The 15,612-nt window shown below is 36.6% G+C and overlaps 1 protein-coding gene and 2 long non-coding RNA genes across 7 annotated transcripts in view; 2 read left to right on the top strand and 1 right to left on the bottom strand.

The window, feature by feature from the left end:
- The first annotated feature begins 167 nt into the window (after positions 1 to 167).
- LOC149623654 (uncharacterized) lies at positions 168 to 7,274 on the top strand. Of its 2 annotated transcripts, none has more exons than XR_016374815.1 (4): positions 168 to 906; positions 990 to 1,132; positions 4,487 to 5,361; positions 5,426 to 7,274. It is a non-coding gene; the product is annotated as an uncharacterized LOC149623654 (long non-coding RNA). The 2 variants fall into 2 exon arrangements; XR_016374816.1 differs by having other exon boundaries at positions 963 to 1,132.
- Positions 7,275 to 12,389: 5,115 nt separating this feature from the next.
- On the top strand, positions 12,390 to 14,975 carry LOC149623653 (uncharacterized). The gene is made up of 2 exons (XR_016374810.1): positions 12,390 to 13,212; positions 13,279 to 14,975. It is a non-coding gene; the product is annotated as an uncharacterized LOC149623653 (long non-coding RNA).
- The window catches only part of LOC149623650 (fat-like cadherin-related tumor suppressor homolog), a 107,618-nt gene continuing 105,627 nt past the window's right edge, over positions 13,622 to 15,612 (bottom strand). For all 4 annotated transcript variants that reach the window (XM_089852822.1, XM_089852820.1, XM_089852819.1 and 1 more), the window contains one exon: positions 13,622 to 15,512. In XM_089852822.1, the coding sequence (XP_089708948.1) occupies positions 14,932 to 15,512 (581 nt within the window). In that variant the 3' untranslated portion in view covers positions 13,622 to 14,931. The remainder of the gene's footprint in view (positions 15,513 to 15,612) is intronic.

Here is a 15,612-nt window from a genome sequence, read left to right as displayed (position 1 = left end):
TTATAACCGTTTTCCAATATCAAAAACCCAACCCCATCCTCCTTCTCCAAAACATGCCTTTTAGAAAGTATTAGATTATACAAGCTTTTACCAGATTGTCTAGCCCATTTTTAATTAGTTTTACCATCCACATTTGGTTTTACCTCAAGCAACCAAGGAACGCTTTCGCTGTAACGTTTGAAGCTAGCGCACATGTCGGGGAAACTAACCTTAGTATTATAGACCATTGTCATTACTGGAGGGAAGAATCGCATCTCTCGCGATTGAACCATTTTAGGTGGAATTTCTGATAGCATTTTGACGTGTATTGCAACCCGATTATTCTTACAGGACACCCTCTTTATGGGACGGCTAAACCTATAGCATCTTCTTTCTTCATTACTTTTTTTATTTTATTAATTTTCTAATTAAGAACAGGAATAATTAGGCCAAAAACAAACGAAGATTTTGGAATATGTTACACTTTTAATTTCAGAACTTTAATTTGATCTAGATCAACGTAAAACTAGGTCCCCTGTAAAATGAATTAACTTTTATAGGAATTAGTTTAATTATTATGATTTCCGGTTTCGACCTATTAGAGAAATATGTTTATAGGGTAGTTTTTCCAGCTATTGGAATCCATAAACTCCAGTACCACTTTTTAAAAGTGGAGAAAAGTGTTTTGGGCTGTTTAGAATACATTAGGAAATTATAATTAACTAAATTATTAATTATATTAGAAAATAGAAACAATAAAATTGAAACGCACGCTCCCGCCATATTTTGAAGTCTGCCGCAGCGTAACTTCAGCAGCGCCATCTAGCGGTCCGTGTTTGCACCCAATAAACCTAATCATTCTGGGTTCTTTTAGGGACCGATTTCCGTGGGAACGAGATGCTGCAATTTTATGCGCGATTTTTGCTGGTAAATATTTTGATTTTATTTATATTTTAAGAGTTAATTTGGATTAAATACCAAAGTTTTATCGCTACCGATCGGAAATTAAGCGTTGCGAGTGGAAAATTTATGGTTTACCGTGCCAAATACGTTTGTTAATTACGACCAAGGCTTAAGCCTTTGTCTTTGGGGGTGTTGCTGCGTTTGCTGGAAGCCATAGCCTCTTTCAGAGTGTCTAAAGAGATCTTTCCAGGTAAATATTTTATTTATAAGGGTTAATTTAGATTAAATACCAAAATTTTATCGCAACCAAATGGAAATTAAGCGTTAAACGTGGAAAATAGGTTTGTTAATTACGACCAATGTCTGTTTGAAGAAAACATAGCCTTAGTTGATTTTATATATTCGTTACCGAACATAATGCTAGTTATTTGGAACTCCATAGTTCTAAATAACTAATGCACTTTTGTTGCTTTGGTTATTAGCTGTAAATTGCCCTTAACTGAAGCGAGTAGAAAATCTTTAACAGCAGAACTGTAGATCTCTAAAATGTTTTCAATTAACAAATCTATTGGTGTAAATATGGGTGTCTAGAGCCGGAAATAAGCACGGGACACATTGTCCAGTAACATTTTAAAATGTCCCATACTATTTTTAAAAACTAAGGGGGTCACTGGCCAGTTTGACCAATGAATTTTCCCAAAGTTTTGATAGCTTGACCAATGAATTTTCCCAAAGTTTTGATAGCTTGACCAATGAATTTTCCCATAGTTTTGATAGCTTGACCAATGAATTTTCCCATAGTTTTGATAGCTTGACCAATGAATTTTCCCATAGTTTTGATAGCTTGAACAATGAATTTTCCCAAAGTTTTGATAGCTTAACCATGAACAAGCGATACTATTTTTGCACACTCTCGTGGACAATGTCCTTCTATAGTTTCTAGTCAAATGAGTTAAGTCGTTTTGGTCCTTTGAGTATGTTATAGTCCTATTTGACCCTCCCCCCCATCCAACCATATTAGAAACCCAGGGTTACGGCAAACAGGGGTCGAGTAATTAAGCAAAATGTTCACAAGGAATAGCATTACACCCAACTTTGAAGGCTCATAGCTCTGGTTCTACTAGAGATATTGGGGTGTCCTTTGACTATGTTATAGTCCTAGTTGCCCCCCCCCATCCCACCATAATTACACCCAACTTTGAAGACTCATAGCTCTGGTTCTACTAGAGATATTGGGGTGTCCTTTGACTATGTTATAGTCCTAGTTGCCCCCCCCCCATCCCACCATAATTACACCCAACTTTGAAGACTCATAGCTCTGGTTCTACTAGAGATATTGGGGTGTCCTTTGACTATGTTATAGTCCTAGTTGCCCCATCCCACCATAATTACACCCAACTTTGAAGGCTCATAGCTCTGGTTCTACTAGAGATATTGGGGTGTCCCTTGACTATGTTATAGTCCTAGTTGCCCCCCCCCCATCCCACCATAATTACACCCAACTTTGAAGGCTCATAGCTCTGGTTCTACTAGAGATATTTGGGTGTCCTTTGACTATGTTATAGTCCTAGTTGCCCCCCCCCATCCCACCATAATTACACCCAACTTTGAAGGCTCATAGCTCTGGTTCTACTAGAGATATTGGGGTGTCCTTTGACTATGTTATAGTCCTAGTTGCCCCCCCATCCCACCATAATTACACCCAACTTTGAAGACTCATAGCTCTGGTTCTACCAGAGATATTGGGGTGTCCTTTGACTATGTTATAGTCCTAGTTGCCCCCCCCATCCCACCATAATTACACCCAACTTTGAAGACTCATAGCTCTGGTTCTACTAGAGATATTGGGGTGTCCTTTGACTATGTTATAGTCCTAGTTACCCCCCTATCCCACCATAATTACACCCAACTTTGAAGGCTCATAGCTCTGGTTCTACTAGAGATATTGGGGTGTCCTTTGACTATGTTATAGTCCTAGTTGCCCCCCACCCCATCCCACCATAATTACACCCAACTTTGAAGGCTCATAGCTCTGGTTCTACTAGAGATATTGGGGTGTCCTTTGACTATGTTATAGTCCTAGTTGCCCCCCCCCCATCCCACCATAATTACACCCAACTTTGAAGACTCATAGCTCTGGTTCTACTAGAGATATTGGGGTGTCCTTTGACTATGTTATAGTCCTAGTTGCCCCCCCCCATCCCACCATAATTACACCCAACTTTGAAGACTCATAGCTCTGGTTCTACTAGAGATATTGGGGTGTCCTTTGACTATGTTATAGTCCTAGTTGCCCCCCCCCATCCCACCATAATTACACCCAACTTTGAAGGCTCATAGCTCTGGTTCTACTAGAGATATTGGGGTGTCCTTTGACTATGTTATAGTCCTAGTTGCCCCCCACCCCATCCCACCATAATTACACCCAACTTTGAAGGCTCATAGCTCTGGTTCTACTAGAGATATTGGGGTGTCCTTTGACTATGTTATAGTCCTAGTTGCCCCCCCATCCCACCATAATTACACCCAACTTTGAAGACTCATAGCTCTGGTTCTACTAGAGATATTGGGGTGTCCTTTGACTATGTTATAGTCCTAGTTGCCCCCCCATCCCACCATAATTACACCCAACTTTGAAGACTCATAGCTCTGGTTCTACTAGAGATATTGGGGTGTCCTTTGACTATGTTATAGTCCTAGTTGCCCCCCCCATCCCACCATAATTACACCCAACTTTGAAGACTCATAGCTCTGGTTCTACTAGAGATATTGGGGTGTCCTTTGACTATGTTATAGTCCTAGTTGCCCCCCCCCCCATCCCACCATAATTACACCCAACTTTGAAGACTCATAGCTCTGGTTCTACTAGAGATATTGGGGTGTCCTTTGACTATGTTATAGTCCTAGTTGCCCCCCCCCCCCATCCCACCATAATTACACCCAACTTTGAAGACTCATAGCTCTGGTTCTACTAGAGATATTGGGGTGTCCTTTGACTATGTTATAGTCCTAGTTACCCCCCTATCCCACCATAATTACACCCAACTTTGAAGACTCATAGCTCTGGTTCTACTAGAGATACGCGGAGTTTTTGCACACACTAGTGGACAAGGTCCTATAAATTTTCTAGTCAAGGGAGGGGACACATGTTCTATATGAAAGTTTTCTTATTTCCGGCCCTGTGGGTTGCAAGCCCATTTTTTTTTCACCGTAACAGCACCATTTGTGTAGTAACAAGTTAGCCGTATCCAAATGGTTTCTTGGAAAGAATTTAGTAGTTTATTTTGGCACACAGTATTCGTGATTCACATTTATGTCGTACTTATTCAAAATATTTGAAATTAATCTTATTAAATTAATTTCGCGTTGCATTTATTCCTGGTTTTATTATTCAATATTTTAGTCGGTTTAAAAGTAATTCAAAGTGATTGACAAATATTTCAAGACTGACCCTAAACCGTATTAATATTTATCTTTCTAGTTATGTTAAATGATTTATTTCAAAGTGGAATTAATGTTATTCAAAATACTTGTGCCCATTTAAGCTGATAATAATTTTAATTTTGTATTTGATTGTTTGAATGAACAGATTTTATTTTTTTAGCTATCATCCGTTTCCAAAGGAGCAATTTCTGTTGCATTCTAGAATCAATTACTATTTATTTGACAAAAAATGGCAAGCCCCATTACAATCCCCTTCGTCTCAATTAGGGTCTACAATTTGATGATTTTATGCGTTGAAACTGAATCTCACTAAGAAAACAATTTAGACATTTTAATCTCAGTGAAGTAATTAAATCTTATTAATAGTAATTGTAGCGATATTAACGGGACAATTCCATTCTCTAATCAGGTCTACACTTTGATTTTATCCGTTTAAAGGGAATCTCATTAGCAAATAGACTATTTCGACAGCCTGTCAAACATTGTAGGCAATTATTGGGCTATTTAGTTTATTATTTATTATTCTATTTATTCTTAGAAGGAAAGCGCTTGTGTCCTGTTCTTTTTAGGGATTTTTCTTTTTGTCAGGACATAAATAAAATGCTGAAATATGGAATAGGTGCTCTCTGGTCCTAGCCCTCCCTTTTAAGAATAATGAACGCGTGATCAGGATTTTAAGGGTGAGATTCCCTTTGCGGTATTAAGGCATCTAGTTTATGGTTTTAATTCTAAATATTTTTAGGGGAAAAGCGTTTGGCAACTCGTTGAGGCAGTTTTGTAGGATCTAAATAAATTTCTGATTTAGGTTTAAGGTAGAAGGTTGCTTATACGCTTTGTCCCTTAAAAGTAAACACGATTTTAAGCGGGTTTAAGGTGAGGCTTAGCGTTTTATGGTATTATTTTACTTCCCCATACTAAGGTATTTAGTTTAACGTTAGGAGTTTGCCATTTAATGTCAAATAATAGTATTTGTCTTCTGCCCGAACATTTTGCGTTACATCATGCAAGAATATTCAAGTGGATATTCATATTAAGGTAATTAATTTCAAGTTATTCGTGTGCCTTTTTCCAATTATTAATTCGAATTTTTCTTGCGCAGGAAGAAGTGGACGTCTGCGAGTGGACTTTCATTGGAAATCCCATGCTAAGGACGAAGTTTCCTGGTTTTGGGGGCTCCACAGCGGGCCTTAGTTTAAATTTAATAATTCCCGAGTTAAACAGGGGACTTGTTAAATTTAAATTGGGCCCGCAAGGCTTACGTGGGGGGTGGTTCAGTAAGTATAGCTTAAAGTTTCGATACTAGGGATGGAACGAAAAAAACAAGCGCTGGACTTATAATCATTCTTTTGACCTTTTTTGCGTGCTTTTTTTGTATTTTTAGTTTTTTTATAAAAAATATTTTTTTTGTGATGTTTTTGCCTTTTTTATTTATTAAAAAGCTTAAAAAGGGGCCTAAAAATATCCCCCTAAGTCCAGAGGCTAAAAAATCGAAACCAAGTCTAGTATATTAAAAATTCAAGAAAAGAAAGAACGAGGTTTAAGGCAAAATTTATTCAATGAAAAACAAAAAAACTTAAGTGTTTACAAAAATTTCGAACAAAAAAATTTCGAACAAAAAAAATATTAAAGAGGTTTGTAAGTTAAAGTTTGAACGCGAAAAAAAATAATAAGTAGTTACAAATAAAATTTGCAAGCAAAAAAATTAAGTTAAGTGGTTACATGAAAAAATTGCAAGTAAAAAAGATGTATTTTGTGTCTTCTAGCTTCGGTGATTTCCTCCGTATCTTTAAGTCAGCGCTGAGAGAAAGAGCAAGTCCAGAAGACATCATGTAACGTGAATCCAACGAAGCATTTCATCAGGAATGATACATAGCAAGTCCAGAACAGCTTCGTCTTGCGTCAATCGGAACAAAGGATGTCATCTGGAAGGATACGTCTCGGAATGACCAGCGACAGAAAAATCCAAGAAAGTCATCCACATCTATAAATGAAAACATATTAATAACACATATTAAACTATTGCCTACTATCATAGTAATCTCGTAGATTTAAATAATTTAAGAAGAGGGTGTCCTTAAAAAAACTGGCTACCAAATTGAGAAACCGAGACGAACTACACCAACTAATTGCTACCCTAAATTAAAGAAAGACTTGACTACCGTGACTTACACCCTGAATTAAATACTCTCGCCAGCTAATTATTTCTCAAAATTGAATAGAAAATAATTTTAAGAAAACCAGCCCTTTATTTAAAATTAAATTATGTAACTTAATAATGAAAATAATTTAAAACATCCCCTAAACTTATTTCAGAAAAACCTTCTATTTATTTATTTTAAATTACGCAGCTTAATAATTAAATTAATTTAAAATATCCCCTTAAATAATTTTAGGAAAACTTGACATTTATTTAAACTAAATTGCTTCCCCCTTTTAATAGCATAGTAATTTAAAATATCTTCTTAGCAAACTTTTTAAAACCTGCCATATATTTAAAACTATTCCCACAGGTAGAACCCACAATTAAACTCTCTAGTTGAAATTGGACAAGTGTTAACTTAGGCTTAGGGCAAACGTCCACGTGTCTTAAAATTATGTCTGCGGGACTTGATTTTCGAAAATCGGTCGCGTTATCTCTAAATTATTTAATAATAACCTTCCATTTATTTATTTAAAACTATTCCCACAGACAGTATCCGCAAATAACTAGAATTTAAATGGGACAAGGCTTAATTAGGCTTAGGGCAACCGTCCTCGTGTTAGACGGGACTTAATATCCTAAAATCTGTCGCGATATCTCTAAATTAAATACGTACCCCGTTTAATAGCTTATAATAATAGCCCCTAAACTAATTATTAAGGTATTCTCTCTTGTCCAAGATCTCGTTGTAAAATTTTATTTGTGGTACTTGATTTTTAATAAATAAATAAAATTTACTAACATTTAACACTACCTAATTAATTTAAATACTTGAAATAAAATAAATAATTTAAGGGGAGCTAGATGAGTTTGGATTATTGTAAAGGTTAGGCTTACGGACTGTTAAAGCACCACGAGGCGAAGCAATGGCCGCCAAGTTGAAGAGCGTCGAATTCAGCTTGCGTCCTCGGCAAAAACGATCAACGAAATGGCGGAGCTATCAAGAATCGACCTTAAAAGCCGGGATCACGATCAGCTGAGCTTGAAAGGCTTTTCCAAGCAACCTCCACGAAGGCTTCCAGGCAAAGAATGAGCCGTCTGACCTCGACGGCTTCCAGGCAACGAATGAGCCGGCTGACCTCTGCCTGCAACCAAATACATTTCCAACGTCGGGGGGCGCTAAAAGCTCCTATGCGCGGACTCGGGTGCGCCATACCCCGGGCACGAAATCCAAATAGCTGAACACTGCTAGGCCTATTTGAATGAACGCTAGGCTTACATGAATGAACGCTAGGCCTAAATGAATGGACAATCATTACCTATTACCATTAACATCTGTCGTGACGTCACAAGTCAATTACCTCGGTGACGTCATAGGTCACGTGATCTGACGTCATTAGTCACGTGATCTGACGTCGTATGTCACGTGATATGATGTCGTAGGTCACGTGACATGACGTCATAGGTCACGTGATCTGAAGTCATAGTTCACGTGATCTGAAGTCATAGTTCACGTGATCTGACGTCATAGGTCTTGTGATCTGACGTCATAGGTCACGTGATCTGACGTCATAGGTCACGTGAAATGAATTCATAGGTCACGTGATTTGACGCCGTAGGTCGCATGATATGACGTCATAGGTCACGTGATTTGACGTCATCGGTCACGTGATTTGACGTCTTCGGTCACGTGATCTGACGTCATAGGTCCCACACACTTAAGCAAACACACTGTTAAGTAACCAGCACTAGTTAAAGCATTAGTTTTTGCCGTTTTGCGTGGCTGCTACGTCACGCTTCAGTTCAATGCACTTCGAATAAAATCATTCATTATAACTTTGATACTGTATTCAAAATATTCATTGGATAAAGTCAGTTATTCTGACTGTTTATTAAGAGTGTGTCAGGTGTCTCATGTCATCATACTCTACTCACGGCTCTACTATGTTGAGCAAGCACTTTAATCATACTCTAATTCAGAGGGTATGAATCAAGATTCTATACCTTAATCACTAACTGTAATTAGTAAGCTTACAACTAAAAATAAATTTATCAGGCAGACTTATAAATATTAATGCCATTTTTATTTCGAAATATATTCCATTTGATACAATCGGATTTAATAAAAATTTGTAATTAAAATGCTTTGGTTAAATTCTTTTATTCTTTTTATTATTTCACGCCATAACTATAATTAATAAGCTTATAAAAGGAAATAATTTTAACAAATAATATTTTATAAATATTAATGCAAGTTTTTATTTTGAAATATATTTCATTGATACATTAGATTTTATTAAAAAGATTAATAATGAAAATAATAAGAATATTTTTATAAACTTGTAACTTCCGAGTGTTGAGTCCACCAACTGAAAATAATAAGAAAATTTCTATTAGTAACAAATTTTAATCGGCTTAGAATTTCCACCGCTTTTCCACGCTAATATCCTACGGTGGAAAACGAGGTTGTTAGGATGGAAAAGCAGGATATTTGTGGCAAAACGTAACATTATGCTTTTGCGTCCAGATAGGAAGTGCGTAAAGTCAATGAGTTTTGAAAAATTGCAAATATATTATTAACCATGTATAGATTAAGCGTATAAAAGAAATATATATATATAAGTGCAAGTGAACAATAGTAAAAAAAACCCCACCCAACCTTGAATACAAAAATAACGGAAGTAAAAACCTTGAGCTTTCAATTTCTAAAGCCTTAAAAGTAACCAAAATACACCTTCGTATTTGTAAAACAAGCTTTGTTAATCTGTAATCCTGGAGAGCTTCTCTATCGAGCTAGCGAAAGGGGAACGTTCCCAAAACACGTCTATTTCTCCACAAACCGAGAAGAGTTTTTAAAGAAAGTACTAGCTTGTGGCCCCGGATATCACATTTATAACGTGAGTAAATTTATTGAAATAATGATTAAGGGTTCTAATTGTTTGTTAGAGTATCAATGGGCTATTCACTCTGATTTTCTTTACGGGTACCATGTTTTACCACTGTTAAAAGATGCGCATCGAAGTACGGCTACTCTTACGAGCCCAGCCCTTGGATCGTCTTGTTATAACTTCGTATTAAATTATTTGTTTAGATAACCCAGAGTTGCTAAATAATTACCTCGGAACTAAGACCAATTAATAAACAAAAATAACTACCCAACCATTGTTTCAGTCCGGTGGAGGGATTTAAATATATTAGCTCTCCCAAGTAGCGCTTTTCTACACTGAGGCCAGAATGCGCGAGTGTTTAGCCCCTCTGTGACACTATAAACTACTTCATTCTCAATATTAAATTATACATTGTCGAGGGGTCCGACATTTACACGAAATTCAGTACGCTTCTCGCGAAAACTTTGAAGAAATCAATAAATTACGAAATCAAGAAGAAATTCCGTAGGCTTTTTTTTGGTATAGTCGGACCCCTCGTATATTGCACTTGATATGCCTCAAAACATTAACATTTATAGTTTAAAAAGAAATACCAATATGGCGACAAGGAATGAAGTAACGCTAGAATTGCCAGGAACGTTTGAATCAATACCGAACATCTGAAATTATTATAAAAATAATAAGAAATGTAATAGGAACTTCCATCAAAATGATATAAAGAATGGGTAGATTTTACTGATGACTAATATTTTTGTAGCACCCTAGGAGCGAAGGCACTCGGCGTTGCCCGTCAGCCCGTCGGGACATTTTTTATTACTTTTCACGCGGACATTATTCCATAAAGAAGGGTTTTTAAATTTGTGGCCGCCATTTAAAAAGATGGCCACAAATCGAACCCGAAAGACCATGCAGCCCGTCTATAGGTTAAAGGATACCAGTGTACTAAATGTTTGCGAAATCGGTTGAAACGCGCGGACTTTGTTGCATAGAGAAGATTTTTTAGATTATTAAGATGGCGGCGGATTGGAAAAATCTTTCTTAGTACGCGCCTACTACTTACGAGTAACGTTCCTGCAAATTTTCAGCCTTCTAGGGCAAGCAGTTTGGACTGGGCGTTGATTATCAGTCAGTTTGTCAGTCAGAACTTTGATTTATATATATATATATAGATAAATAAATTAGTTCTTCCATGATAGAACTAAACAGAAATATTCATTAATTTGCTTGAACGGGGAAATAATAATGCTTGAACACGAAAGATTTGATTAAACAAAATTTCTAATAAATAAAAGTTAAACAAGATGGGCCAAGGGCTGGGCTCATAATAGTAGCTACATCGTACCGTACTTAACAGGCGTTCATAAAATTTACGTGAATGCGCTACCCTTAACATTGCTAAAATGATTACCCTTAAGGCCATTATAAAAAGAGGTTTTAGCTTTAACAATGCTAAACTGATTACACACAAGTAACCCTTAATAGAATAACAGAAAGTTTTAGTGATTATCCCCTCGATGATCGAGTTACCTTTAACAGTGCTAAAATGATTACGTACTTAACGTTCATTTAACCGATAATAGCCAAAATGTGAGGTTTTATGATTACAAAATTATCGATGCTTTCTAACGATAGAATTATTTTTAATGCAGATTTCACAAACGGAATTAAAAATTGCTCCTTTTATTATCAATACATTTTCTATATCGATATTGATAGTGCAATGGTCAAATCACAAGTTTAATAGAATGCCTCTATTGTGGCATAACCTAACTTAACCCCAACCGAGCCAAACCTAACCCTAACCGAACGTAACCCCAACCGAACCCGAACCAAACCTAACCCTAACCCCAACCGAACCAAACCTAACCCCAACCGAACCAAACCTAACCCTAAACGAACCGAGCCTAACCTAATCAACAAGAAAATAAAATGATTTATTTGCGTTGATTTATTTGCAAACTGTGCGGAAATGGGTTATGGTAAAAAATGGTGAACTAAAATTTCAATGTAAAAACTGTGCGGAAATGGGCCATAAAAGGTGTGCGGAATTGGGCTATGATTCTCGAAAATTGTGCGGAAATGGGCATCCTCGATATTTTCTTTGCCTAGATTATAAATTCCCTTCGATTTCTTTCAATGTTGAAAAAGGGGAGCGGTATTGAAAGCGTGAAATCGTATTGTGGACGGCGACGATGGGTGAGACGAATTTTAAAGGGAGAGTATATACATATAGCTTAACCTTACTATCATAATTCCCTACGAAAAATATCACCTCACCACAATTCTCTCCCTTTCACTTTCCCTTCAACGACTAACGAAAACTTTTATACAGCCAAAGGTGGGTACACTGGCACGACGGGGACAACAACAACAGGGCCGGTCAAACTAAGAGCCGTAGATGTACGTCATACGATGTGGCTAAAAATACTTTAACGTACTTTAACTACTTTTTCTTACTTGAGAAGTATTACTACTGAAAGCTTATGCAGAGTTGAGAATATGTAAATCGAGTCCATGGTCTTACCTTTTATGATGGCGGCAGGAGGATGGGGGGGGGGATGAAGAGAAACGTCCAAACCGCGGGCCCCATCTCTTTAGATTGTTACTGAAAGAACATGTAAAGGATCAAAATTAAACACTTACGCCCGTCTTTTCACAAACTAAATAAAGAAATACAGTTTTTAAATTAATTTTTCGGACCCTTTTACGAACTGAAAGAGCTAACCTTCCTCAATACACATATATTAATAATCTGCACCTAGATTAGGCGGGAATACAACTTTCAAATCTAGTAATTCTCTATTGTAAATGTAATATTTTCCTTAATGTTTAGCATATTTTTCAAGTTACTAATTTAATTACTATACTAGGGATAGATTTAATTTTAGAAGCAGGAATGGAGAACGGTTAGTATTTACTTCAGTCCGACTCATAGGCTAGTATAGAGCCCCTCCCTCCAACACGTAATAAAAAGTTTAAATTATCTTATAGGCTCACTTACGTTTTGATGACGTTGCTGACGGGGAAAGCGAAAATTACGTAATTCCTTTTTACCTCTGTCGCTCTCACCCGCCTCTTCTTCCATACCCCCCCCCCCGTCCCGTGGAAGGGGGTCCGTTTTTTTATCGTTATTTTATTTTTTATTAATAGTAAATTATGGTTCTTAGATAAAGGTAACGGTTTTTTACTCTTTCCCTACACCAAAAACTCTACTAGATAAGTGTTTAAGATGGATTAAAGATTGTGGGAGGGTCGAGTTAACGCCCGATAAAATTAAAAAAATATCACTACAAGTGCAGTCAACACGTAATATAGGCGGCGTTGCTTCAAAGTCCTAAGCTAGCATGAAAAACCCGCTATTTTTTTAATTGGATTTGCGTGGTCACGTGATGCGCATAACCAAGGTAACTAGGTACGGGTGCACGAATCTCCCATCGGATCGGAGACGCCGAAACCTGAGCTCTAAGATCGGGCAGTCGAAGACTCCCTCACCCTATCCTCCTAGCTACTATTACGCTCGTACCGCTTTTATATCCTATCCCTCTCTCTCTTGGATACTGATAAAAATTATTGCATTAAAAAAAACACAAGAAGCTTCAGAATGTCATCGAACAAGCAGAGTACCGCTGCGAGGAAGCTTTTTTCTTCTTGGCCCTCCTTGACAACTAAGTATAAGTATTTTTTGGGGGTGATGGGTTTTGGTTATTTGTGTGGTTTATGTCCAGCCGCCACCAGTAACCGGGAATTTAGACAATTTGTTTTCCACATGGATGATATTTAAACTCGTTAAGCCTACTTTTATTTCAAATTATAGAAGTTTTATCCTGTGCACTATAAAGATTATACAGTTGTAATTAGGTAAATATTACTATAAATGTAACAAAAAATGTAGATAAAGCTAGAAAACGGAAGTTTCGCTTGTAGATGTTACTAAACCCTTTACGTTTTATCACGTCATCCCACCGGACTCAAAAAAGATTGAGGTTTATGAGAAATGCGGACAAATGCCGATTAAAACAATATTTAAAGGTAAACTAAATCCTTTTGTACTATTTAACAGGATGAGTCGGCAATGAAACCCCCATAGTATTTAGTGTGTTAGGCTTGGGATAAGTTTGTTAGGGTTAGTTTTAGTTAGGTTTGGCCAGGCTCTAGCTCTAGCGCTATTTAAAGTGGCTGATTGAAAAAAATCTTGTGAAAGAGGAATGGTGACCGCTGGTAGCCTAATAAAGGCTACTAGGTTCACCACTCAATAGAATAATAGACGTTTAATAAAAATTGGTCCTTTATTTACACGTCATGAATATTTTTTAACCAAAAGAACATCAAATATAACGCTTATATTTTCCCCCCCGTAGCATTCACAGATTACTTTCATTCCTTATTTTACGAATACTATACTTTGAAACAATAGTTACATTTTAGTTATTTGTACCATTCACTCCATTAGCCACTAACATATGAATAATGTAATGTTACCAATTCGATCAAATTCTTCACTACCGCAATATTTTTCGTTTTGTCACTTGGGCAGTATTTTCGTTTCAAATTTAAATGATTTTTTTTACAGTCATGTATTAAAAATGTACAAATTGGTATAAATACGTCTTTTCATCCCAATTCTAAATGCACTTTGATGAGTCACATTTTGGCACTATAAACTATTAGTTGTCTTTCAATTATGTATAATTTAGTTAATATATAGGAAGGCATGATGATAGTAAAAACAACCGTATTCTTTAACCATTCGAGTGATTTTTTTTTTGTATTATTCAACTTGCCACTTTTTAAAGTGTTAAATCAATTATCTCTTTAACCGTTGCATAACATTCAGTAAAAGTTAAATTTGAAAAGCTGCATTGAATGATTGATTTAAAAATGCACTTCATTCATTTAAAATTTAGAATTTTTTATGATTTAATTAGATTTCAACTATTTTATTCTATCTTTCCTGATTCGTTAGTTTCTACCTGTCAATTTTTATTTTCATCTTAAAGAACATTAGAAGTAATTAAAGTTTACTAGTTGAAATATTTCATATTTAAAGGGATGTACAATCCGTTATGTATGGGCGTGTCTATAAGACTCAAGAACTATATTTTTTAGTAGTAGTGTTACTATTTCCTGGAGTAGTGATTAGGCTGTCGTCTGCTTGAACGTCTGTTTCTACGGTGCCCATTACCAATGCACTGATAATGCTACGAACTTCACGCATGCTCAGTAGAGCTATATTTGATGGAAGATAAGTTTGATATAGGCCCCGCCCATACATAATGGATTGTACATCCCTTTAAGACGCAAATGGCTCGTAATTTTCTCTTCCCTACTTATATAGGCCTAGAGAAAATTCTCCCCATGATATAGTTCTAATTCAAAACCTTACCTTTTTAATATTCTTCAAGATAAAATTAAAAAATCATTCTTTTCATAAAAGCAGCCATTGTTAATTTTAATATAACAATGTGGCAATATTCTACCGTCGTATAAAATATTCGGTACTAGCTGATTATAACAATTGCGTGTAGTTATATTTTTTTTTTTTTTTTTTTTGAAACGAACGAAATTTCATCATTAGATTCACAAAATTGCCGTATTATTATTCGCGTGTGGTAGTAAAGGAACTTGTTGCTGTTTGCCATTTGACGTAGCAAGATGAAAACTTTCATCACAATCACTCATGTTGGCTTCGGAATCCTCAATTTCGCAAACGTGAGCGGAAATATCGGAACAAGACGCGTTTGTCGAAGTATAACCGCCTAAAGAAACGGACATGGAATCGATACCCGAGGTTTTGGTTTGATCACCATTAGGATCACTACTCGTTGAGCGATCTACCAAGGAACCTCGGTGTCCGTTGAGACTCCCGCTACTTCTACGGCCGTAGTTTAAATGATTATTGTTATTGTGAAAGGGGGAATAGGAGGCGTCCTCTTCTTCGGAGAGCTCGCATATATTTGGTTTCAGGTCTGAGGCCCAGCTTAGAGCGACGCTGTTGGGACCTCTGGGATCTCGGTGGGATGGTAAATAATGGTTTGGATGGAAAATCGGGTATTTATTTGGAGATGAAGGCAAACTCTCCACGCCGTCATCGGCAAATTCAAAATCTTTACCCATCAGTTCGTCAAACGTTGGGTTTAAGGATGGAGAGTTATCTAAACCTACAGCGAACGTAAAACAAATTCAATTGTAAACCCCATTTGGTATCACAGTGTGTGTCTCTATTTAACAACACCATCTTGAGGCTATGCGCATTTTGCG

The sequence above is a fragment of the Phalangium opilio genome, unplaced genomic scaffold (genome assembly GCF_054372755.1).
Source record: "Phalangium opilio isolate 3A_F unplaced genomic scaffold, DU_Popi_V2 ptg000113l_1, whole genome shotgun sequence".
In the NCBI taxonomy this organism is placed as follows: domain Eukaryota; kingdom Metazoa; phylum Arthropoda; class Arachnida; order Opiliones; family Phalangiidae; genus Phalangium; species Phalangium opilio.
The sequence above is the reverse complement of the archived record's forward strand: the minus strand, read 5'-3'. Positions and strand labels throughout refer to the sequence as shown.